At 36.2% G+C, this 27,211-nt stretch overlaps 1 protein-coding gene across 4 annotated transcripts in view; it reads right to left on the reverse strand.

Annotated features, from left to right (window-relative positions):
* Positions 1-916: 916 nt before the first annotated feature.
* The window catches only part of Bclaf3 (BCLAF1 and THRAP3 family member 3), a 53,898-nt gene continuing 27,603 nt past the window's right edge, over positions 917-27,211 (reverse strand). For 3 of the 4 annotated variants that reach the window (XM_057760477.1, XM_057760479.1, XM_057760478.1), the window contains 7 exons: positions 26,183-26,297; positions 25,515-25,578; positions 24,139-24,254; positions 16,365-16,479; positions 14,939-15,034; positions 7,682-7,834; positions 917-1,979 (listed from right to left, as the gene is read on the reverse strand). In XM_057760477.1, the coding sequence (XP_057616460.1) occupies positions 1,908-1,979; positions 7,682-7,834; positions 14,939-15,034; positions 16,365-16,479; positions 24,139-24,254; positions 25,515-25,578; positions 26,183-26,297 (731 nt within the window). In that variant the 3' untranslated portion in view covers positions 917-1,907. Of the gene's footprint in view, positions 1,980-2,677; positions 2,704-7,681; positions 7,835-14,938; positions 15,035-16,364; positions 16,480-24,138; positions 24,255-25,514; positions 25,579-26,182; positions 26,298-27,211 lie in introns of all 4 variants that reach the window. The other variant, XM_057760480.1, reaches the window with a different exon arrangement.

Below are 27,211 nucleotides of genomic sequence, written 5' to 3' on the forward strand. Positions count from 1 at the left end.
ATGCATACATGCACGCATGCACTCATGCACACAGATCAATCAATCAAATGATTGATTACTATAGTTTCAGAACCGTCTACTAAAATATAGGAACAAATAAAATCAACTATTTTAAAAGTAGGGTCTGGACAGATGGCTCAGCAGTTAAGAGTACCAGCTGCTACATCAGGAGGCCTCGATTTCATTACCAGCATCTAATGGCATCTCATAACCACCTGTAACTCCAGGTCCAGGTGCTACAACGTTGTCTTTTGGTCTCTGTGGGCATGGCATGATACACATGCAGTAAAAACCATCTATACACATAAAATGATAAAATAAAAAATTGAGTTTGATGGACTGAGGATGTAGTTCAGCTGGCAGAGTTCTTGCATAACATGCATGAAACACCTTATAAAAACCACGAATGGTGGCAACATGCCTGTAATCCCAACACTCTAGAGATCATCAATGTCATTCATCCTTAGCTACATACTGAGTTCTGCATTAGCCTGGGCTACATTAGACCGTGACTCAAAAACATTAAAGTAGTTTTTTTTTTTATGTACTGAGTCAATGCAAACTTGTCATATTACTGCATACATGATTTTCTCCTTAGCCCCAGTTTCATGTATAGGAGGGTTGGAAAACCTGATTTCTAGGAATGGCACACAGTACAAAAATCAGGTCGTCTATTCATCATCCAGTTACCACTGAATCAAAGCTCCAACATCCCTTATCACTGACCCATTTAAAGAAGAGTAGTCCTTGTATGAAAAAGAATTTAAATAAAAATTTAAAAAAGAAAATAAGGAAAATATACATCATTATGTGTTTCCCCAGTATTCAACATCAACATAGACTACCCAGGGTTGTCAGTCTCATAAAGAATTAAAAGCATGTTCTCACCAACTGCCAGGTAATAGCTTCAAGCAGAAAGAGCAATATTTTATTTTCTTACAAATAAACATTTCACAAAAATTTGACTGGGAATGTGTATGTACTTTTAAACAGAAGGAAAGAAAACAAAGAAGTAAGTTTCAGGACCTACAGACTGTATCGAATATCCCATGGACCCTATCTTACATATAGTAGGCATATAACACTTATCAACTGAACCAAAAATATGCCCTCTGTAAGATGTGTCCGCAAAATGTGTAATACCACAGTAGTAAAGTACAAGGTTCAAATATGTAATTTTGTCTGTCAGATTTTAAAAGCCTTTAAAAATATAATATGCACAAGCTTGCCCTGAGGGAAAAGAAGATGGAATAGAGATTACAAAATCCTTACATATTTTCCACAATAGCATTTGAAACTAGAAAAGAGCAAATAGTCATGGGAATACCCAAGACACACATTTACTAACAATTCAGTGCACTTGCCATGGCCTGATGGAGAAGACGCACCCTTTCTCTAGGCTTTTTATATTTGATTATGAAATGGATGATGTACATAGGCCTTGATCTTCAGAAACTTCAGAAAACTTCAAGTTAGAAGTCAAAATGTCATCAGAAAAAGAAAAGCCAGTATAAAATTTGCTACTGTAAGGCCACTGTTTAAAGTTATTTCATGTACAGACACTATATAATTCTGATGCTTGTTTTTTATAACATAAAAAAAGCTTTCAACATATAAATGTTTAGATATAATTTGATTAAATTCTCTTGGTGAAACCATACTCAGAAAAAGATGTATCAACAAATAATGCCCCCAAATGATCCTGCTGAAAGTTTTTGCAAAAGAGTTGTAGTTAAATACAACTTTAAAACTGAATTAACAGTGATTAACAGTGATTGTTAAGTGTAAAAAAGTTGCAGCATTCCACTACTGAAAAATAAAGATATTTTATCAAGAAAGTTACAGTATTAGTGTCTTAGTGTCAATTCCAATTCCTGACCAAACAAGATGCTCAGTTATATCCTCAGTTAAGTCCTCATGTAGGGCCAGTTCCATTGCAACAATTCCCAGTTGGTTTTCTGTGGCAATATTGTGTATTCCTATCAAGAGAAAACAAGAGAAATATGAGCTTCAATAGAAGAGTCAGTTATAACATTTGAGCTAGAGTTTGACCCACAGTGCAGTTCTCAAAATGCTTTCACCTGTATAATGCTAACTTGCACCTCACAATTCACACAAAGTAATGTGGAACCCAGAAGATGCCATCCAAACACGGAACAAACCAAAACAGGCAAAAATGGATCAGACAAAGACCCCATTAGATGGCACTGGTCTTTGCAAATGGAGAAAACACAGTGCTCCTTGGGTTTTTCTGGGAAAGCACTCTGGCCTAAACTCAAGATTCAAATGTTGCCTTTCAGTCCCCAGCCTGATACAACAGAGGCACAGCTGTGCCTAACTAGCATGTTATCCTTTCCATCACATAATACTTCTTATCCCAAAACTACATAGGCTCTTGTAATGACTTCATAATTGCAAAGAAAGCTTTTAGAAAATTTTCAGATGGTTGTCAACATAAAAATATAAGGTTTCAATAAATATGAGAAAAAACTCACAAGAACAGAACGATTATGATAAAAGTAGTGAGTGTGGGTTTTATATTGTGGTATGATGCAAAAACATTAAATTACCAAGTACAAACTTGATACAAACTAAGCAAATAATAAAACTAAAAATGGCAGAATGATATGTAGTTCAAAGACACTGAAAATAAAAATTTATTCAAATATATCCTTACCTTTTAACTAGGCTCTTACATTAAAACTGAAAAAAATGCAAAAGTGTGTTTATTTTTAGCATTCATATTAGAATGGAAATGTTTAATTCCAAATAAAAACAATGCTGATAGAAAAATCTTATTATTCCTTCTATCTTGCTTAATGAAATGTTAGCACATGCATATAAATTTTTCAACATTATTCATCTAAAAGTTGTAGATGGCACTGTATTTTATTCTTTATTAAGTATACAATATAAAACAATATATCTTCAAAGAAAATGTCACCAACTAACAACTTTGAAAATAAATTATAAGTACAATAATTCTAAAGAAAATTTCAACTGAAAAATCTTATTTTTAAAAGCATGCAATACTTTGAACTACTTTCATCTTGACATAGTTTCTTATCATCTCTCAAACTGATCTCCCACTCCTCCAATGATTTGAAAGTTATTTTTTAAATGTAATACTGGACTAGATTTTGTCTAGCTTTTCCCCTTTTTTGGTTTTCTGAGACAGGGGTTTTCTGTGTAGCTGTAGCTGTCCTAGAATTCACTCTGTAGGCCAGGCTGGCCTCTAAATCAGTTTCTGTGTGGTTATTTTGGTTCTGGGCAGCTGGAGGATACTTTTCTGTGGAGTAAGAAGGGAAGGTCTTACTGTGTCTCATCTTAATTTCCTGGGACCCTGCTACCCATTACTATCTAAGCGGCTGCCCTAAAGCACTACCTTCCCTTCTTACTCCACAGAAAAGTATCCTCCTGCTACTGTTTCAAATAAGAAATAAATTACACACAGTTCGAGGCCCTCAGTATATTGTGTATTTCTTTCTCCTTAGTACTACATACTACTGACAAACATGGACCAGAGAGGCTTCAGTTCTTTCTGTGTCTAGGTCTTTTTCAAGCCTCAGCTTACAACCTCTGGGATGACAGTGTCAGGGAAAGTACTTAGTGCACATCTCCTCACCACTCTTGTCACAGATATCTTTCCCTTTAGAGAAATTAAGCCTGCTTACAATTTTAAAGGATTCGTTCATGATCATCATTCCGGGAAGCAGACAGACACAGTGCTAGAGCGATAACTGAGAGCTTTATATCCTGATTAACATGCAGCAGGCAGAAAGAGAGACACTGGGCTTGGTGTGGGGGTTTTTGAAACCTCAAAACCCACCGGCAGTGACACACATCTCCTTCAGCAAAGTCACACCTCCTAGTCCTTCCTAAACAGTTCCACTAATTGGGGATCAAGCATTCAAACATACAAGCCTATGGGGCCATTCTCATTCAAACCACCACAAGATGCTACACAGATTAAGGTATCTTTCTAGGGTAGAATTTTTAAAGTTCCCTCTGATGCCAAAACTTGGGATATTAAATGATTTAACTACAGGCTGCAGGTATGACTCAAAGGTAGCATACTTGCTTAGCATATGTAAGTCCTAGGGTTTTATCTCCAACACCACACACACCCACACTCACACACACAGACAAAATGATGCAAAAGGTACCTCACACTCAGTAAACCCATTTGTGTAAAAGTGTTCTTAATTTAAGGAAAATGAGAATCAACATTAGCAGAAACCAATAATTCAAGACTTCATTCTTTTTAGGGCATAAGGACTGAGGTAAAATGGACTGATGGGACCCGTCAACAATTTACTCACATGTGATGTAGTTTTACAGTAGCACCTGCTAGAGGGAAAGCTTAAAGTTCTAGTCAGTCATAAATTCCTTAGTTCAGACCTGGCAGATAGAATAGCTTCCATGTCTCATTCCTTTTTCCAAAGGTTAGGAAAATGGAGATCACCTGTTACATAGCATACTAACAGCAGGGTACCTAATTTCATGCTATATTCAGAGGGCTTTGTTTAAATAAAACTCTATATAAGCCTATCTGAAGATTGCTTGTAAGCACAGACATTGGCCAAATTGGAATAGGCCAAATCAACACATTTCTATATTGTAGAAATCTAGCTTATGAAAAATAATACAAAAATCTATTATTTTGTAAGTCAAAATATGTTTTTAAAAGGGAGATATTCTGCATAGCTGTATAATACTGCTAGAAGTCACTGCTTATAAAACAAAGATCCCAGGTATGGGATACTTCCTTACTAATTGTTGGCCAGAGAGGTCCCAGAGACTCCCACAACAATACAACCTATTGCCATTCCTCTTGGTTGCCTACCAAAACTAGACGATAAGATCTTATTGCTAAAGACTCTACACACCTTGGTTACAAGATATAGGAGAAAGCAAGCTGTAATTGAGATGAATGCTTCCTCCCTGCTGGCTAGATTTCACACTACTTGGATGCTGCTATGCAGGCTGTTAGGGGAGTAAAGGCATCAAAGGTCTTACCAGAGGTGGACTCGGTATACCACAATGACAACCATAGACAATATATGCCCACTGATACAATAGTGGCACAACTATTATAGGATAAAGTGTTCTTGGACTGGATTTAAAGCCAACTACACAGGAGGGAATACAAGTCTAATACTATAAATCCTGTCAAAAAAAAAACCCAAAAAACAAAAAACCTATGGCTGGGAAGGGATCCAGGAGTAGGGCTTACTATTGTTTAGCTAAATTTAACATGGTACCAAACTGAAGTCTAAATATTTATGCTTAAACTTATAGACAAATGATACTCCCAGCTTTGGTCAGAGAAGCTTTTCTTTGTAGCGAATACCAATAAAGATGCTTCAAATAAGTGATGGTTGAGTACTCAGAAACAGGATCTTCATTTATGCCAACCTCTCTAAGGCACAGGGAACACCGCAAACTAGAGTATGGAAAGAACATAAGAGCAAGATAATAGGGAGGAGGACTGCAAACACTATCTTCAAGACATGATAAAGCCCATGTCAAAGAAATGATCTCACAGCAGCTTGCTTGCACCTAGTGTGCACAAGAACAGGAACGTCAACAGCCAATCATGGATCAGAGAAGGACTGAGGCCCCTACCCTCTGTGGTGGTTTGAATGAGAATGGCCTCCAAAAGCTCATCTAAGTTACCTCTGTAAGTTGGTAGAACTGTATAGGAAGCATTAGGAGGTGTAGCTTTGTTGAAAGAGGTATGTCACTAAGTACAGGCTTTGAGGTTGGAACCCAGATCATTCCAAGTTAGCTTTCTCTGCCTTGTGCTTATGAATTATGGAGACTTTAGCTATTGCTCCAGTGCCATGCTTACCTGCCCACTGCCATGTTCCCTGCCATGATGGCTATGGACTCTAACCCTCTGAAACTATAAGTCCCAAAATAACTATTTCTTCTGCCAGTTGCCTTGGTCATGATGTTCTGTCACAGCATCAGAAAAGTAACTAAGATACCCTCCCAGTTTAACATTTGGCAACTGATGAATTCCTGGGAAGAGATAATCATTGCCTTCAGTTGTGGGCTAAATGGTGAGCCCTAGAGGCTCTAATGGACAGTTGCAAAGATGTGGCCACAGAGATAATCTTGGTTAAATTACTGATCACCAACAAAAAAAACAAAAGCAAAAGCAAAAAACAAACAAACAAAAGGCATGAATGTGAGAAAGGGGATCTGTGGGAAAAGGGAGGGAAAATGGCAGGGATAGGAGGGAGATAAAGAGAAAATGAGGAATCAAAGTAAACAGAATATACTACATACATGTATAAAATTGTCAAACAAAAAATTAATCAATTTAACGTGTTTTATTTAGCCAGGCATGGTGGGACATGCCTTTAATTTCAGCACGTGGGAGGCAGAGGCAGGTAGATCTCTGTGAATTCAAGGTTAGCCTGGTTTACAACGCAAGTTCCAGCACAAGCAGGGCTACACAGAGAAACCTTGTCGCGAAATATATATATTATTTTAAAAGGAAAGAAAGAATATAGAAGAATATGCCTAAGTGAAAGAGTATTATTAGACAATGGAAAAGTAGTAAATACCAAACTTGTGGCCTTAAACTTGTGGTAATCCTCCCACCTCTGCACTCTAAGTGCTGAAATTACATACCAGGCCCAGTTTTGATAATAATTTTGAAAAATCCATGTGTGCTTGGATGACATCTAAAGCATCAGAATAGCAGTGAAAGGCAACAGAAAAATTATCTAGCCTCTAACTGTAAACTGCTATATTATAGGTAATCCAGTCTTTACTTAAATGTTCATTTTAAAGGTTAACTAAATGACAGAAATGCTAAAATACAACGTTCAAAGAGCTGTGTTGTATAATGATTCCCTCCAAGATTGAAATATTCTATCCTGCAGGGACATTCCTTGAGCAGGAAGTAAACAATTCAAGATAGTTTCAGAAAGTCCTTGAAACTGATCAGATTCATGAGGTCCCTTCCAGCCAGAGTAAATAATAAAAGTTAAGAGTCCTTCTCATTTGGAAGAAAGCTGAGCTGCAAAGACTCTTAAATGGGAATCAAGCTACCAAGAATACTGAGAAGAGTTCTCAAAGGAAAAAAGCTGCAAAGAAGATTGAGCAGACCCACTGCCAGAAGAGGCAGAAACCAGCAGAGCTACCTGGAGGTTTGAGACCAACTGAGGCACCTAAAAAGCACTCTCCAACCTGTTGAGCTGCCTGCAAGCTGTGCAGTGTGCTCCAGGTTCCCAGCTTTGTAAACTGCCACCAATGCTGGAGTGGGCTTTGTGATGCAGCTGTCCTTGAGTCATTTCTGATCCTGCAAGTAACCCCAGTAAAACTCACTGGTTCACCTCATGGGACGTTGGTGATATCTGTACTTGAGTCTGTCACAGGTTCCCTATCTAGAGTGGTAGACACATATGTTACATCTTCCCAGGAAAACTTTTGTCATACAATAAACTGGCATATGCAAATTGTTTCAGGTAGAATGGCTAAAAGCATTTTAAGTTTAAATAGTTTCACAGTTCCATAAGCATTAATCTTGAAGTTTTCATTTAACTATCATACAATAAGAGCATTTAAAAAATCTAGGTTGTTTCTTAAACTAGATGAAAAACCCGATTATCTAACAAACATTTAAAGTTACTCAGTATTTTTAAAAGGTTATCGTCAAACTAACCTTTTTTCTCCTCAGAAATCTGTTTCTGAATTTATTGGTAATAAATCCCCTTGGTCCAGCAAACCGTAAACGCTGGTATTTAGCCTGAATATACAAGCTCTTCCGTACCAGATGTGACTTAAAATGGGGCTGGAATCTGCCATCCAAAAAGTTCTGTAAAGGATCCAAAGAGAATTAAATGTTAAAAATACAGTTCCCCACTCTATTCTATTAGTATAACAGACAGAAGAATAATAATTACAACAGGCCTTAATTCTAGGCACCAACAATATTTTTAAGGTGTTAATACTGGCTCTAAAGTATTTCTTCAAACTAGATACTAGCTTATTTTTTTGTATTATTTAAAAAAAACACTTTGCTCTATAGAAAATAGATTTTAGAAATGGTTAGTAATGAGCCTAGGAAGATGTCTCAGTCAGTAAAGTACCTGTTAAGCAAGCATGGGGGCTTGAGTTCAGATCTCCAGTACCTGACTATAAACGCCAGTGATAGGAGGTGGGGTAGGGAGGTAGTGATAGGCAGATCCTTGGAGTTTATAGGCAAGCCAGCCTATCTGAATTGTTGAGCTCCTGGTTCAATGAGACACTATCTCAGAAAATAAGATGGATCTGGTTTCATTCTTCTACATGGTTAAACTCACGCTTCCCAACACCATTTATTGAAAGATAATTGTTTTTCTTCAGTGTCTATTTTTGTTATCTTTTAGCATGAACTTATATTCAGGTTCTCTATTCCACTGATCTGTGTTTATTTTTTCACAAGTATTATGCTGTTTTTCATTACTATGGCTCTGTAGTATAGCCTGAAATTATACATGCTGATACCTCCTACACTATTCTTTTTGTTCAGAATTGTTTTCCCTATCATTGTGTCTTTTGTACTTCTAAATAAATTTCAAGGGTTTTTCCTACATTTATGAAGAATGTCCCTAGAATCTATATATTACCTTTGGAAGGACAGCAATTGTTTTGTTTTTCAAGACAAGGTTTTCCTATGTAGCAGCTCTGGCTGTCCTGGAACTCACTCTGTAGACCAGGCTGGTCTCGAACTCACAGAGATCCACCTGCTTTGCCTCCTGAGTACTGGGATTAAAGGTGTGCACCACCACTGCCCAGCAAGAACAGCGATTTTTACAATATTGAATCTTCTGAGCCATAAGCATGTGAACTCTTTCCATCTTCTAGTGTCTTCCTCAAATGTTTTCATCATTATCTTAAAATATTTATTGTAGAAGTCTTGTTTCCTTAGTTAAGTTTATTCTCAGATTTTCTCTGTGTGTGGTATTCTGAATGAGATTTTATTAATTTCTTCTTTAGTATGTTTGTCATTGATATATTAGAAGACTACTAACTTTTGCATATTAATTTTATATTCTGTCACCTCACCAAAGATTTGGCTCTAAAAGATTTGATGGAGTATCTAGAGTCTCTAATCATATAATTTGCAAAAAGGAATATTTTGACTTTTCTTATTTGTATCCCTTTTATTTCATTTTGTCTTACTGATCTAGTGAAGATTTCAAGCATTATACAAAATGGCAGTGGAAAGTAGACATCCTTGCCTTGTTCCTGATCTAGTGCTTTGTGCTTTTCTCCATTTAGGATGATGCTGACTAAGTTTGAGACATAAAGCCTTTATCATGTTGAGGCATGTTCTCTCTAACCTCTTCATGACTTTTTTTAGATTTATTTATGTTTTGCCTGCATGTGAATATGTGCACTACATGAATACGGTGCTGTCAGAGGCCAGAAAAGGGCACTGAATCCCCTGAAAGGGAGTTATGAATGACTGTAAACCAGGTGCTGAATATCAAACCTGAGTCCTCGGCAAGAGTAATGAGTAATCTCCGATGAACTATCTCAGCAGTAACAAAACCCCCACATAACTTTTATTATAAAAAGATGCTAGATTTTGCCAAAGGCCTTTCCTACATTGATCATGTGATTTCTATCTTTGCATTCATTTATGTAATGAATTACATCTACTCATTTACATATGTATCTCTGGAATGAAGCAATGTAACTATGATAAATATATTTTAATACAGAAAATATGCAACTATTTGATATATTTTACTTTATGTATATCAGATATAGTGAGCTTTATTTTATTTTTTTATTTTTGTTGTCACTTTGTCCAGTTTGGTATCAGGACAATACTGGCTTTGTAAAAAAGTTTAGAAGCATCCCTTTCTTTTCTACTTTGTAAAAAAAATTGCACTGGTGTTAATTTTTTTGGAAACATAATAAAATTCTTCAGTGAAATCATCTAGCACTGGAGGATTTTAGTTGTGAGAATTTTTATTATTGCATTTTTTTTCCAAGACAGGTTTCTCTGCTTACTGCTGGCTGTCCTGAAACTAGCTCTGTTGACCAACCTGGCCTTGAACTCAGAGACCTACCTACCTCTGCCTCCCAAGTGTTGGTGGGTGTGAGCCACCATGACCTGGCTGGTTTGTCTTTTTAACTTACTTCACCTTAGTTTAATTTTGGTAGGTCATATGCATCTAGAAATTCATCCATTCCTTTTAGTAGAATATAGGTTTTCAAGGTATGTGCTTATGATTTTCATTTCATTGATACCTATTTTTATATCTCACTATTCATAACTAATTTTATTAATCTGAGTGTTCTCTTCCTTTGAATTGATCTGGCTAAAGTCTTATCAATATTCTTTATTTTCTCAAGGAACAAATTCTTTTTTGGAGGAGGTTTGAGACAGGATTTCTCTGTATAACAGCCCTAGTTGTCCAGGAAGTAGCTCTGTAGGCCAGGCTAGCCTTGAACTCATAGAGATCCATCTGCCTCTGCCTCCTGAGTGCTGGGATTAAAAGCGTGCACCACCACTGTCCAGCTCTAAGAACAAATTCTTTATTTTACTGATTCTTTGCATTTTTGTTTGTTTCTGTTCTTAATTATTTCTTCCCTTCTACTACCTTGTCCAGTTTGTTCTGTTTTTTCCCCAAGGCCTTAAAATGTTTCCTTATTTGAGATCGTTCATTTTTTCAAAAGTCAAATCCTCAATATAAAATCTGGTATCCTGAATCTGCTAAATGAAAAAGCAAAGAGTATACTTCAATATATAGACCCTAAGGTTTTCTAATATATAGGTGTAATGATTTTCTGAATATGACTCTAATAGCACAGGAAATAAGGCCAATGACTGATAAAAGGGCTCTTGTGAAACTAAAAGCATTCCTGTACAGCATGAGAAGACACTGACTGAATGAAGAAGCAGTTCACAGAATGAGAGAAAATATGTCAGCTATATATCTGATAAGAATTATTAACTAGAATATACATGAAACTAAAAAATCTAAACTCCATAAAAACAAACAAGACAAATATGCTAAGAGACTCAACAGAGAGTTCTCAAAAGAAAAAATATAAATGGCTAGAAAACATTTTTAAAAGTGTTCAATATACTTAGTCAACAGGGAAATGTATTTTAAAACTATTTGAAGTGTAATAAAGATGGCTTTAGCAGTTACAGCTTCCAGAGGACCAGAGTTTGATTCCCAGCACCCACACAACAGCTCCCAACTGCCTGTAACTCTAGTTCCAGGGAATTTGACACCCTGTTCTGGCCTCCAAAAGCACTGTATACACATGGTATACAGATATACACGAGGAAAAGCATCCATACACATAAAATTAAAAAATAATAAAGCTATTTTATGATTCTATCTCACCCCAGTCTGACTGGTTGTCATCAGGATACAAAGGATGACAAACACTGGCATGGTTGTGGGTCAAGGAGACCATTTATACAACACTAGTGGAAGTGTAAACTGGTATATCCACTTTAGATGTCAGTCTAGAGTTTCCTCAAAAAAATTAGAAGTATTCACATGGTAGAAGACTACCATATGAGCTATACCACTCAAAAACAATGTATCTTACTACAGAGACATTTGCGTGTCCATCATCATGGTAGCTCTATTCACAATAGTTAGGAAACAGAATCAGTCTAGATATCCATTAACTGATGAATGGGTAATGAAACTGTTGGATGCACACACAATGACATTGTATTCAGCTATGAAGAAAAAGGAAAATAAGGAATGAGCAGGGAAATGGATGAAACTAGAAAAATGCATTCAAGGAAACCCAGACCAGAAAGACAATGCATGGTCTCTATTAAGTGCCTCAACTCTTGATGTGTTCAACTTGGAATACCTATGTAATCCAGGAAACTAGAAATTGGACACTGTTGTTTTAAGGAGGTAGGACAGCAGTATATAGGCAAAATGAAAATGGAGGGGGGAATATTGGGAACAATGCTGTTCAAATAGGTACGTTTAAACATTGACTGTGTTTTACATTGTGCTATTAATATGAGATCTTAAGGATAAGCAAGAGAGGAAGCATCACAGTTTAATAGTAATTGATGTTATTGTGTAGAGTTGACAAAGATGTACTGGTGGTTTTTTCATGCCAACCTGACACAGATTGAGGTTGTCTGGAATGATGGAACCTCAGTTGAAGAACTATATCCATTAGATGAAACTTTGGCACATCTGTGGGGGAATTTTCTTAATTAATGCTTGAATCTCACTGTGCAGTGCCACCCCTGGACAGGTGGTCCTGGACTGTATAAAAAAGTAAGCTAAGCCATCCATGGAAAGCAAGCCAGTAGTAGGCAATATTCCTCCATGGTCTCTGCTTCAGTTCCTACCTCCAGGTTCCTGTCTTAGCTTCCCCTGATGATGACTGTAACTTGTAAGCCAAATAAACCTACCCAAAGATGATTTTGTCAGTGCTTTTTCATATTAACAGAAAAGCAAGCTGGGTCAGGGTGACTTAAAAAACAGTGCCAGGTGTGGGATACTTCCATAAGAGTTGTTAATTAAGGATGCTCTAGAGGCCCGAAACAGAACAGGCTATTAGCATTCATCTTGGTTGTCTATAGAAATAGTTGATAAAACCTCATTGCTGAAGACTTCATGTACCTTGGTTACAAGATACAGAGAAAGCAAGTTTGAATTGAGCTGGATGCTTCCTGCTGTATAGTTTTTACAGTGCTAGATGGTGCTGTTCAGGCTGCTGGGAGAATAAGGTAACAGTGGTCTTACCCAGCTGTGAACGCTGAACTACACTACCAACTTGCCAGGCAAGATGTGCCCATTGGTACAATAGTGGCGTGATTGATACAAGGATAACCAAGTGCTCCCTCATTTGATCTGAAGCCCAGTCCACAAGAGGAAATCCATGCCGAGTACTGTAAATTGGGTTAGAAAAATAAGACAAAACTATGACTAATGAGGCCTTAGGTCATACTACCATTGATTAGCTAAATTAACATAGTGTCAAACTGTCTTCTAAATATCTATGCTTATTCCCATAGGCTTATCTTAAGATTAATCAGAGAAGCTTCGCTATGCAGTGAATGGAGCTGAATGCAGAGACTCATGCAAGCACAACATATTGTGAATAAAGGATGGCTGAGGGCTCAAACCTAATTAAGACTTTTTATACCATCCACTTAGGACTTACAGAACATTATGGAAAAGAATAGGGGAGAAAGAATGCAAGAGCTATAAGATGAGAAGGGTGGGGAATGCTATTTTCTAAGCATGATACAACCAAGGCAATCATAAACTAGCACATTTAATAGGCAGCTACAGATGGGAAAGAGGACCATAAGGCCCCATCACACTATGCAGAAGCTTAACACACACTACTGAAACTAACAAATTCTGGAAAAAGGAGAGTCAAAGTACCCAGTTATATAATGTTTCCAATGATGAACCCACCAGGGTCTAATGGATAGTTTCAAACCCAAGATCATCATACAACCCTAAACTCTGTGGGACACAAGACAAAAACATCGTGAATATGGCAAAGACATTTATAAGAAAGTAGGGGACAGATGAGTGGGAGCAAAGCAAGACACAGCTGAAGCAAAAGTAACCAGAATGTTTTATATACATATATAAAGTTGTCAAAGAAGAAAATTTATCAGCCGGGCGGTGGTGGCGCACGCCTTTAATCCCAGCACTCGGGAGGCAGAGGCAGGTGGATCTCTGTGAGTTCGAGACCAGCCTGGTCTACAAGAGCTAGTTCCAGGACAGGCTCCAAAACCACAGAGAAACCCTGTCTCGAAAAACAAAAAAAAAAAAAAAAACAAACAAAAAAAAAAAAAAAAAAGAAAATTTATCAATAAAGGCAAAATAAGGTGGAGAACACCTAAGAAAGTCATCCAGTGTCTACTCCTGGTCTCCAAATGCATGTACACATGTGTGTGTATACACACAAGAAGAGAAAAGATAAAAGAACTTGAAATGAATTCTTGGCATTCATCATACTGAAAAATATAATCTTCCAAAGTTCTAATTAGCTAGGTTTATTTTTCTGATTTATAATGACTATGCCAAGTATGAATGAGGGGGAAAAGATATTAAGTAAAAATACCTATGAATCAAAAATTTCAAACTTTATTCCTGGGACTGGGAAGATGGGACTGCCATTCTTCCAGAGGACCCAAGTTCAGTGCCCAGCACCCACACTGGGTAGCTCCCAATTGCCTGTAACTTCAGTTCAAGGGCATCTAGTGCTTTCACATAGCCTCTAGGGGTAGCTGCACATATGTGCATACACTCACAGACACTCAAATAACATAAAATTTATTCTTGTCAGTACCATCACTTTTCTTTGCCATAAAAAATAGCAAATATTAATTGTATGAATGATAAAACTAAATCCTGTCTTAAATACTGTCCAGTATAGTAGACATAGAAGACTAAAAATATTTGTTTTTGATCTTATCATTTTGTGCTGGAGGTGGGAAGGAGGAATCTTTAGTTTTGTCAGACACAAACCCATCATACACAAACGTTCCAAACAATTCTACAAACCTCCCTCCCTCCCTCTTCCCATACACTCCTTGTGGACAGCTGCATTTCCAAGCAACCTCCTAGAACAGTTTGAGAAGTGACCCAGCCCACATGCTTACACATGGAATCTACTCTGCCCTAAGTCTTAAATCCTTGGTAATTTCTAGAAGCAGCTACATTACTATTTGAAAAAAAGAGTTCCACTAGTAATAATGAAATTCAAAATCAAATCCTGATTAAACACCATTATATTAAACTGGTAATTGTTAAGTATAAATTCTATCAATAGTCATAGAAATCAAAACACTAGTTTATAATTATTGTTTAAAATACCACAAAAATAGTTTTTAATTCACTAATGCAACATTATTTCCAATATATAAAACCGTAGTCAGACATAAATGAAAAACAATACCCAATACCTTGAAAGACCTTCTAGAGCCTCTTCTGTTTTGATGATTTTCCTCAACTCTAAATATCTTCTGAGTAATGGCATCATTTCTCTGCATAGTATAGTTCTGAACAAAAAATATTAATATGGGTTAATAATACCTTAAAGGTTACTTTAAAAACTAGTCTCACCAATTAAGACATATGTTTGAAGACCCCAAATCAGGGAGCATGGAGCTTACATACTTCTTCTCTCATATGACCCATGCTAGTTTGTGAGGGGCCAGTTTCATTCATGCCTGTGAGAAGTGTAAAAAAAAAAAAAACACTCTGTATAACACCATGGTTAACTTTTAGAAAGTGGATTATAAATCTAGCATTTACTTATGTATGCAACTTGGAAAGAAAAAAAAACATTGCCAGCAGGACTTGGTAAAGGTTGCCTATCAGCCAAGAAAAACACAAACTCTCCATACTGCCAGTAGGCAAGTTAGCCTAATCAACAAAAGGTTGCAATAGCTTGGGAAGACCCAGAAATAAGAGAAAGAACTACAGTGCAATCTAACTACAGAGAACTTGAATCCTCTAGCAGGAACAATTAAGATGGTATTCATTATCCAGTTTCCAATTTCTAAAATCTATATAATAGTCTTATTACCTTCTACTTAATCCATTTCTGTGGAGTCTGGCCAGAGGAGGATTGTACTAGACAGCTGTTGACATGGCTCCTAATTATCTCCATCAATGATGATTCTCTTTGTGGGCATGATCTAGTAGCTTGCTTCTTGTAATAATCATACGGTAAAGTAATGGGATATTACTTCTAAAATTAGGTTACAAACTAACTGACTTCCATCATTTAGTCATCACCTACAGAGGAGCTGTTGGATATTATTTCATCATCTATTCTATAAGCAAATCTTTAAAATAGAGAGATTAGTGGTTTTGTGGGGGTAGAAACATGGAATAATTAAACAGGCATGAGAGCTCTTACTGGATAATGACAATATCCTATTCGGCATAGTGGCACAAGCCTGGAAACCAAGCACTTAGTGAGTGAAGGCAGGAGGGTTGTAAATTTGAGACTAGCCTGGGGTGTATAACAAGTTCCACTGCTTAGCCTGAGCAACAAAGTGAAATCCTGTCTTAAGTCCAACAACTGGACAACGGTGGTGACTACAACACATCTTGAAGAATTCCTAAAAATCACCAAATCATATACCTGAAATGAACTTTATAATGTGCAAATCATATTTTAATGAAGTTGTTACCAAAAGATCTTTAGAAAATTAGTACTATAATAAAAGAAATTTCTACTAAAACAAGACATAAGTTTTCTTGATCATAAAATCTTTTAAGCCTCAACACTGTTATAACACAATGAAGTTACAACCACTTTGAAAAGTATGGATATATTTATAATGTACAAAAAGTAAAAACTTGAAACTCCAATCTTACTATGTAAGGTTTCTGAATAAATTTTCTAAAATTTGATTTTATAAAATGTGAAGGTTTTTGAAATCCATCAGCACGAACTGTCTTCATCTTTGAAAAACTGGGACATTGATGATTCCTAATAAAGGAAAAGAAAGAATCTTGTTACTTTAACCAGTTAAAGATACATACTCCAGATACATAGCACAATAGTAAAATTTCAATTATTTGTCACTACTAAAACTATAAATGATAGTTATTAAGACTGATGTCAACAAACATGATTTTACTAAGCTAGAAGTTAGCAATAGAGCAAAAACAACATTCCTTGTACTAGGAATCTCAATCTGACTCTCAATGAAGAACAGGACTCCTGGAGGCTATAGCTGATACATGGAAGAATTTCTCCCCCTCAGGAAAAAGCATCCCTGCCTCCCCTGCCCCCACTTACTGAGATTCTTGGCAGCCGCATCAATGGCTTATGATCCAGCCCATTTATCAGAGGTAAGGTAGAAAACTAGAACATGGTCACCTACTGCCAAGGCTATGGGCTCTCATACTGCAAAGGACAGGCTCCCACCTTCTGACAATGTGAGAGATCTTGAGGTCACAACAGGCTCTTCCAAGTCTGCTTGGTAAAAAGATCCTGGAAGTCTCATTTCTACAGCTCTTGGCAATGCCTTTCCTTGTCATATCCTACATCTCCCCACAACATTTTTTTTTTTTTTTTTTTGGATTTTCGAGACAGGGTTTCTCCGTAGCTTTTTGGTTCCTGTCCTGGAACTAGCTCTTGTAGACCAGGCTGGCCTCGAACTCACAGAGATCTGTTTGCCTCTGCCTCCCGAGTGCTGGGATTAAAGGCGTGCGCCACCACCACCCGGTCTTCCCCACAAGATTTTTAAGACCTTTCCTATGTCTTTAGCAGGTCCCATTTTCTAGGGAGCCAACTGCCCTGCTTTAGCCCCTCCCATGAATTTTGTATGGGTTAAAAATCAGTTTCATGATTTCCTGTGTCCGTTTTGCCCTGACTCTTTATGGCCTTACTACCTGGTTTTCTCCAATCTCCCCAACACATATATTGAACTTTAAATAAATAATTAACTGTGTATAGATAGTTCCCAGCACATACCATGATCTTTCCTGCTTCCACAACTTTGTACCTGCAATTCCTTCTGTGATCATTTCCTTCCATTTAGATTAACTTCAAAGTTTGGCTCCATTCATAGCCTTGTCCAAAAATTTTCCTAAACTCCTCTGAGGTGGAATAGATAACCCTACTGTGACACATACAGCATTTAGAGGTCCTAACACCTATCTTTCCTATTTGTAGCTACTGCTTATACCTGTGTGTTTAATGGAATAAGTCTTGAATACCACTGGTTTATTTGTGTTCTCATCGCTGACCCCAGAACCTGACACAAAATAAAACTGCAGGATCTATGAAATGTCCAGAAACCCGCCATCCTGATAAAATGTGATGTGGTACTAAGTCAAAATAGCAGTGTGGCCGGGCGTGGTGGTGCACGCCTTTAATCCCAGCACTTGGGAGGCAGAGGCAGGCGGATCTCTGTGAGTTCGAGACCAGCCCGGTCTACAAGAGCTAGTTCCAGGACAGGCTCCAAAACCACAGAGAAACCCTGTCTCGAAAAACCAAAAAAAAAAAAAAAAAAAAAAAAAAAAGCAGTGTGTAACTACAAAACTATACATTGAGATAGACTAAATATTCGAAGTGCTCATTTCCACTTGGCAAAATTACAAATACCTTATGCTATAAAAATCCTTATTGCAAAACATATCCAATAAAGGAATACTGGTTGAACATCCCTAATACAAAAATCTGAAATGTTACAAAATCTGAAGCCTTCTGAGCACCAACATGAAGAAAAATTCTACACCTGACCATGTAAGACAAAACATAGTCAAAACAAAGGCACATTAAAATATTATATAGAATTTCCTTCAGAAAATGAATGAAAGAACATAAATTTTATATTTAGTTAAGGGCCCCCCTACCCACAAGAGTTGAGTATATATATGTAAGTATTCCAAATAATCTAAAATCTGAATCATTTCTAGTCACAAGCATTTCCAGTAACAGACTGTAGTATCTAGAATATATAAAGAACTATTAACATGCTACTATATTTTATTACTGTGTGTATGTGAGTCAAAACACACATGTGGAGGTCAGGGAAAAATATGTATGTCTCAGGTTGTCAGGTTTGGTAAAAAAGTGCCTTACCTACTGAACCATCTCACTGGCCTAGAGAACTCTTTTATCCTAGCACTTAGGAGGCAGAGTAGATAGATCTCTATGAGTTTGAGGCCAGCATGAGCTACAATAGTGAGTTCTAGACCAGCCAGGGCTTTATGGTGAGACCCTGTTTCAAACAAAAACAACCCTCCTAACTATTATACCTCAGCAATAAAGACTTTGATTATAAAATGGGCAAAGGATTTAGACAAAATTTCTCTACATAAGACATATAAATGGCCAAAAAGCATATGAAAATGTTTATCATTAGTCATTAGGGAAATGTCAATCAAAAACACAGTGAGATGCTGTTACATTCACTAGAACAGAAAGGTTACAATAAATAGATTGCTACTTGTGTGTACCCAACAGCATGCCTTAAAACAGGCAAAAGGTGGAAAATCACAAATAGCTATAAGAAACGAACAATCAGGTAAATACAACGTAGAATATCCAAAGACCATTCCAGCCTTAAAATGAAGTCTTTAAGAAAAAAAAATCATTGACATATGACACAACATAGATGAAACTTAAAAGCACTATGAAAGTGAAATCAGCCATAAAATGAAATGGTTTTGTCTATAATTCCTACAGCTGCAGCCACAGTAATCCTTTTAAAATTTAGAGATCATATCTTTTCTTTAATTAGAACACCAAATGTTTCTAATTTCACTCACTGTAAAATAGTCTTCATGTCCTTCAAAGTCCTTTATGATTTGGCCTCATCTAGTGACTTTTAACCTTTTGTATACTTTCATACATCTCTAAGTTTATATAGGTGCAGGCACACATGTGTAACGGCGCATATATGAAAGTCAGCTAATGACCTGAGGAGTCATTCTTTACCTTTCATCTTGGGAGATCAGGTCTCTTATTTACTGTTGCTCTTTCAGGCTAGTCCACAGGCCGCCAGTTGTTATTTTGTATCTGTCTCCCATCTCCCAGTAGAAGTACAACAGGATTATTGTGGAGACCTAAATCTAGGTCAGCCTTGTTCAGCATGTGCTTTGCCCACTGAGCTATCTCCCCACTCTCCCTCTCTTCTTTCTACTATACTACAACCCCACTAGACATAATTCTAGTCCTTAGTCAAGAAAAAAAACATGCTTTTGCCTTAACATCTTTGCATTTGGTTCCTTGTTTTGAAGTACTATACTCCCAGGTATGATGTAGCTGGCTGACTCTTTCAATCAATTCATATGTCAAAAATTGTAAAACTGTATTACACAAATTCCTGTGAATTTCCACTTCTACCTTAGTTTTTAACCTACCATTGCAATGACATTTTCTTTCTCCTACCATCAAGTTCCAAGTGCCAGGAAGTCAAGAGTTTTGTGTAGTTTTCACAGTATCCACAAAACATAGAAATGTAACTTTACAACAAGAAATTATGTATATGGAAAGCCCTCGATGAAGTTCACACTAGTTTAGTATAAACTGTCTTTCCCCATAAGTTCCCTACTGAAAAATAAGGTTTTGGTAGCTTCGTGGCCTTTTGGAGTTCAGTGCTATAATTTTTAAGCTCTTTGTTTACACATGGCCCATACCTATATAGCACATCTCAATTTACATTGTAGAGGATTTAGTAACTCTGGTTAGAAAGAGAAATCATGTGCCAGAAGACTTGGAGACATCATAAGGCCTGGAGACATCAAGGTAAGATATTCATTATTGAGGAGTCAAGAGAGAACAGCAAGGTCTTATACATGGTATGGAATGTCAAAGAATTAAGTTTGTTGGTAAAAGATCCCAAGACATTAAGGAATAGTAATCCAGATAGAAATGCCTTACAGCTATTGCTTTGTAAAGTCTTTACACATTTAGCAAATATGGACTGAGCTCAAGGCAATGGAATATATTGGTAAACAAACACAGAGGGCCTTCATATAACTTACATTTTAATGGAAATACCATAGGAGGAAATCACTAAATCCTATGATTTATGACATTATGCTTTATCTGAATTTCTCTACAAACTACATACTGAAATCAGCAAACTTTATTTCTAAGATAAAAGGATAAATTTTACTTTAGTAAGGAAACTGAACTGAGTCAAAGATGAACAGTTCATCATTTAAAATTTTAAAATTTCATGTTTATTTACAGTGTATGTGTTTGTATAGGCATGTATAATCATGTGTAAGTGTGTGTATGCCTCTGCTATAATCTACACAATCAGGTCAGAGAACTACATGTGGATTCAGCTCTCTTCTTCCACATGGGTTCCAGAAATTGAACTCAAATTGTTGGGTTTAACAGCAGGCATGTTTACCCACTGGGCAATCTCCCCAGATCTGGTATCATTTTAAAAAGAAAAAGAGAAAAAGAACCTCACAGGTAATGGTAAAGACATGAACGACCTGAACCTCTCCATTGCTATTAGAGTGTAAAATGATATAGTCATTTTGAAAAACAGTTTGGTAATAATCATCTAACTTCTCAATTCTACATGTAGGTATATGCTTAATAAAAATGAAGACATGACCACAAAGAAACTTGCACACAAAATGTTCATAACACTATTTATTCACAATAATCAAAAAGTAAAAACAAATCAAAAGACCATCAACTGATAAATGGATAAACAACATATGACACATCCATACAATGTAGCATTATTTAGCCATAAAAGAAATCTTTGTGCTATAGTATGGATAAACTTTTAATACATGCTACATAAAATAAGAAATCATGAAATTCCAGACATTACTGCATTTATATGAAATGCCAAAAATAGGCAATCCATAGAATGTGTAACAGTGGTTTTCCAGGGAAGTGAAAATGAAAAAATGGGGAGGGGTGTTCCACAGTTAGGTACACTGCTTTCTTCTGGAGTGACAAACTATTTCTGAGATAAGTGGTTCTTTTTTTGTTTGTTTGTTTTTTGTTTTTCGAGACAGGGTTTCTCTGTAGCTTTGGAGCCTGTCCTGGCACTAGCTCTTGTAGACCAGGCAGGCTGACCTCGAACTCACAGAGATCCACCTGCCTCTGCCTCCCAAGTGCTGGGATTAAAGGTGTGCGGCACCACCACCCTACGAGATAAGTGGTTCTTTTTTTTTTTTTTGGTTTTTTTGAGACAGGGTTTCTCTGAGTAGCCCTGGCTGTCCTGGAACTAGCTCTTGTAGACCAGGCTGGCCTCGAACTCACAGAGATCCGCCTGCCTCTGCCTCCTGAGAGCTGGGATTAAAGGCGTGGGCCATCACCACCTGGCTGAGATAAGTAATTTTTTTTTTTTTTTTTTTTTTGGTTTTTTTCGAGACAGGGTTTCTCTGTGGTTTTGGAGCCTGTCCTGGAACTAACTCTTATAGACCAGGCTGGTCTCGAACTCACAGAGATCGAGATAAGTAATTCTTATACAACTCTGTGAATATAGTAAAAACAACTCAAATTGCTTACTTACAAAGGGTGAATTTTATGGCAAAAAATACTGAATTTTTAAAAAAATTATCATGTTTCATGCTACAACAGTCCTCAAAGCTAACATTAACAAGCTTAATGATAACCAGCTACATTTTACCTAATCCTGATCACCATTATGAGGTAAGCACAATTCTCATTCCTATTTTCACAGATGAGGAAACAAAGGCTAGATAACCTACCCCAAGTCATTCACATAGCAGGGTTCCTAGAGCTGGGCACTGAACCCAAACAGATTCAATTTTTAATCATCTCAAAGGGTAAAGATAAGTCCTGGAGCATTTATGATATGGCTATCATCACAAATGTTTTTTAAAAAAATCCACTTCTTGGTACACTGTGTTTCTAATGCTTTCTCAGCCAAGAAAAAACACAACAGACAGCTTGTCAGTAAAAACAAGGTAATATCATGTGTTAAGCATATCATATTAGGAAATTTTCCATATTCCAATTGTTTTATATACCAAAATACACAGTTTCACTATCTTTTAATCAGTCTCAAACTTACTATCAAAATCAAGTCCAGTTAAAACAAGCTTCATGTATTTTGAGTATGGCTACTTAGGTTTAGAGTTGATTTAAAAATCTGGTCAAATATTTAAATGTTTTAAGAGTTGACACTAAGGATCATGTAAAAAGAATTATCATTATTTCTTTCTATTCAAATCCCTGCTTCTGAGAGATTCAAACTGATTAAGGACTCTTGACCAAACTAGAAATTGTCTCATTCAATTATTCCTCATAATCATTATGGGGATCACATAGTTGCCATAGGTTCTACTAGTTCTCAGAACTAGAGGTAGACTGGGGCCAATTTAGATGACTAAAGACTCCTGCAAAGAAGTGTGATAGAAGACTCCTGCAAAGAAAACATGATATGATGATGATCTCTTTGCTGTACATGACATAACTTCTAAGATGCCAGTGACTTAACAGTATAGCTTTCCCTGCATAATAAGCTGGTCCCATCATTATAGTATGGAGAGATTTGTAAAGATTCATAAAATTTGACAGTTTGTTTAAAATATAATTGACAGAATACAGATCATTCTCCCACAGCAATAAGGAACCAACTTAGAGATCTATAACAGATCAATGGATAAAGATGGTATGATGTATATATACAATGAATTTTATTCAGCTATAAATAATAGTGAAATCATGACCTTTTTAGGAACATGGACAAAATGATGACTATTGTTAAGTAAACCAGACTCAGAGGTAAATATCATATAGTTTTACTTATTTGTGGAATGTAGATTTTTAGATTGGCCAGTAGCCAGGCAGGAAGTATACGTGGGACAACCAGACAGGAAGTGGAGGCAAATCAATGAAAACAGGAGAATTCTGGGAAGGAGGAAGTTCATTCCTCTACAGTCCTGGCCCAGATACAGAAGAAGCAAGATATGACTGTCTCACTGAATAAGGTACTGAGCCACATGGCTAACACAGATAAGAATAATGGGCTAATAATGGGCTATATGTTATGAGTTAATAAGAAGCCTGAGCTAATAGGCCAATCAGTTTATAGTTAAAAAAAATTGACAGTTTGTAAATGGGCAGAGTCAATGAAATTCAAATTGAGGTCTTCCTCTGCTGCTTCTTTTTATTGTTTGTTTTGTTTAGTTTTTGAGACAGGATCTCACTATGGATCACCTCTGCCTCCAGAGTGCTAGGACTAAAGGTATGTGCCACCATTCCTGGCTTTTTCCACCTGTTCTACTATACCTGCCTACTTCATAGACCCAAGAAGAGTTCCCAAAGAGAACTGTACTGACCTCAAAAATTGTTAGTTATTCAAACTAAGTCAGAATATAAAGGTCCAAGCCTATTAGTTTTAATCCGCTTGAGCTGAACAGTCTATATAAAGTTGGTCCTGGCTCCTGGTAACACTCAAACAACTATTATACTCTCTTCTTTAGACTTAGGAAGACCTTAAATATTCATCCACTCCATTGTTTTTGATGTTTAAATCAAACTTCATGTGATAACCAATGAATAAGTTTAATAAACATAAAACAGATTTGAGAACTTAAATCCCTAGACTAACATTAATCATACAAAAATATAAAAACTGCTGAAACCAAAAGCTCCCTGATAGCATGATATTTTTCATTTACTGATTACCTCTCTGTAGGACTAGTCATATGAAAAATGTTCTCGTCTTCATTCTGTAACCGCTCTTTTCTCCTTCTTTCAATGTCATGTCGCAGGTCATTTGGATCTATTACTTTGACCAGAGTCTGAGGGATTTTGACAGAATATAAACCAATTACATTTCTAACAAGAATTTTAATTAAAAGTCCTTAATTATTTTATACTCATCCTGCTAGTGGTAGTATAAACTGATATAAATACTTTGAGACACAATTGACATTAGTCAGAAAAGTTCTTAATTTTGAACTAGGAATCCTATTTCTGGGATTATATCCCAAAGAAAAGGTTGCCTCTTTAAAAATATTTAAAATAACAAAAAAGAAGCAACTTAAATGTAAAAATAATTTAAAGAAAAGAACTATGAATTAAATTGTGGTAAATAAATAAAACTATGCAGTCATTAAAATCAATAAATGATATATCGAAGTCAATATGAAAAACATTAGTGAAAAAAATTAAAACTTAAAAACCATGATTGTAAAACGCATGGGGGAAATTTAGAACTTTAACATAAAAGTGATAGTATGGATTATGAAAAAAGCATATTGAATTGCATCTGATAGACTGTTAAAATGTATCATGTTATAACTACAGGAATTATGGATTTTTTCAAGTCTTCAAATTTCCTATAAGTTGATTACAAAGACAATTAGGAATTTTCTTAAAATATCATTCAATAAATTAAACTATTTGTATTAACAGAAACTTTGTAAGTGAAAAATTACTTAAACAGTCTACCAAAAATACATTAAAATCTCTTCACTACAGAAACATTCTCAAAGGAAAGCTTAACAATTCATTTAGAATTTGACAACCTGGTTAGTCTCAACAGTCTTTCTAATTGGTATAACAGAAGGTCGGAAGGAGAGGTGTTGGGTAGGAGCCACATACATGATAATATAGAAATTTAGAATTATTTTCGTTATTTTGCTAGTTTATAATCCACAGAATAGTTCTTAAATTCTACAGCAAACAGAAGGGCAGCACCAAATGCCACAGTTCCTTTGTATTTCTTTCATATACAATTAAAAATATATATTTCATGTGCCAGATTTAGAAAAACGGCTATCAATCATATTTTCTGTAAGCTTTACACTGAGGAGACTGGGGATGAGTATTAAATATAATTTTTAAATCAATTTTTCAAAGTTGCTATCCTTAATAATCCCAAAGAAAATGTGTTTTGGTATTCTTACTCTACCCTGGACTGCAATCAGTCACTTTGAGAACTTTTTCAATTTTAGGTTCATGGATATCAGCCTTTCTTCATACATCTTTAACTCCTTTCTGGATCCTGTCACAAACCTTTTCCTGCTAATATACCAATAATAACTCTATTCACTTACCTTATCTGGTTCATATACCATAGTCTGCTTATTCTGAAGATCGGCCAAAGACATATCTATTCTCCTAAAATAATAAAGCGATATAGTTAAATAATTATGCTAATTATGTTATGCACTGATACTTTGATTGTTTTACTACAGAATAGAATTTGAAATAAAACCAGTGGGTCTTGGAAAAAGCAGAAGAAACCTGCTGTCAGGTAGGTTTTCATTTATTTTGTTTGTTTAAGACAGGGTCTTTCTAATATAGCCCTGGCTGTTCTGAAACTTACTGCCTTAAACTCAGATATCTGCCTGCCTCTGTCTCCCAAATGTTGGGATTAAAGTCATGCACCACCATGCCCTGCTAGGTTTTCACCATATGGTAAAGTACTAGTCTATACATATCCTATGGACTACATTATAGGGAAGTTTTGGTGGTTCTCTACTCACTATTAACAGTGACCTCAAACTGTATTTTGGTGACACACAACATTCTAACACTGATTCATCTTAGCACTCCACACAGGGTATACGATATGCCTGGACAAGTGTCAGCAAAAGGCATTCTTTCATCCTCAGGCCTCAGAACAATCATTTGTGACCACTTAAAGTAACCAATTCCAATGGTTTGACATCTATTCTGAGGTTTATTCTCATGAGGTAAATGGAAAGAAAGTAATCGTTACCTGTGAAATTCTGGATCTGAATTCAATTTCATTTCATTGAAATCTGCATCATGTCTGTTTTGTATTCTTGAGAAACGCTCATGTAAAGTAACATTAGATGGTGCAAAACAACTTGCTGCAAAAGGAAACAAATAGTTCCATGACAACATGAAACTGATTGCCATTTAAAAAGGTTACATAAAGCTTAAGATCAAGAAGGGGCCATTAAAATATATCCAAATCGTTTTCCACGGAATAAAAACAAGACCCAAACTTTATTTGCATTATTAAGTTGCAATGCTCGTGGTTTTCTAAAACCAAAGAATTTTTAAAAACTTGACTTATAAATTGAAGGATTTTTCCCTATCTTCCATGATTTACTTTCTTGTCTACAAGAATGACATTGTCAAAGTAACAATCATTCTGTTCCATGGTAAGATGACACTCTATCCAGAATGTAAGAAAGACACTCTATAGTTCAACAGCAGTGAAAATTATATCAGTTAGCAATAAAATTAAAATAATCTTTGAACAAATACTAGAAGTTCTGTTTAAATATTAGAGTGCCTTCCAACACCACTTCACTTTTACATTAACTTTAATTCACAAAGAATACACTTAATTGGCCCAATGCTATGTAAGCAACCTTCTCTAATTCACTAGTCCTGTTCTGGGACACTCTATTTTTTCTGTAAAATACTACCATACTTCCTGAAAACTATATTTTCTTTTGGTAAAAAGAGATTGAGCTGAGAGGATAAACTGTTCCCAACAAGCTGTATACTTCAGTTACGCGGGTACTGGGAACCTGAGGCCTCTTCAAGAGCTGCTAATACTCTTAACTGCTGAGCTATCTCTTCAGCACCAATAATTATTCTTAAAAATATGCTTCATGAAGGTAAAGATGAAAGCAAATAAAATTTTTTTTCATTATTTATTTATTTATTTCTTAAAGATTTCTGCCTCTTCCCCGCCACCGCCTCCCATTTCCCTCCCCCTCCCCCAAAAGCAAATAAAATTTTGACATACTTAAAAGTCTCTTGTCTAGAA

This window comes from Chionomys nivalis, chromosome X (assembly GCF_950005125.1).
Source record: "Chionomys nivalis chromosome X, mChiNiv1.1, whole genome shotgun sequence".
Lineage (NCBI taxonomy): Eukaryota > Metazoa > Chordata > Mammalia > Rodentia > Cricetidae > Chionomys > Chionomys nivalis.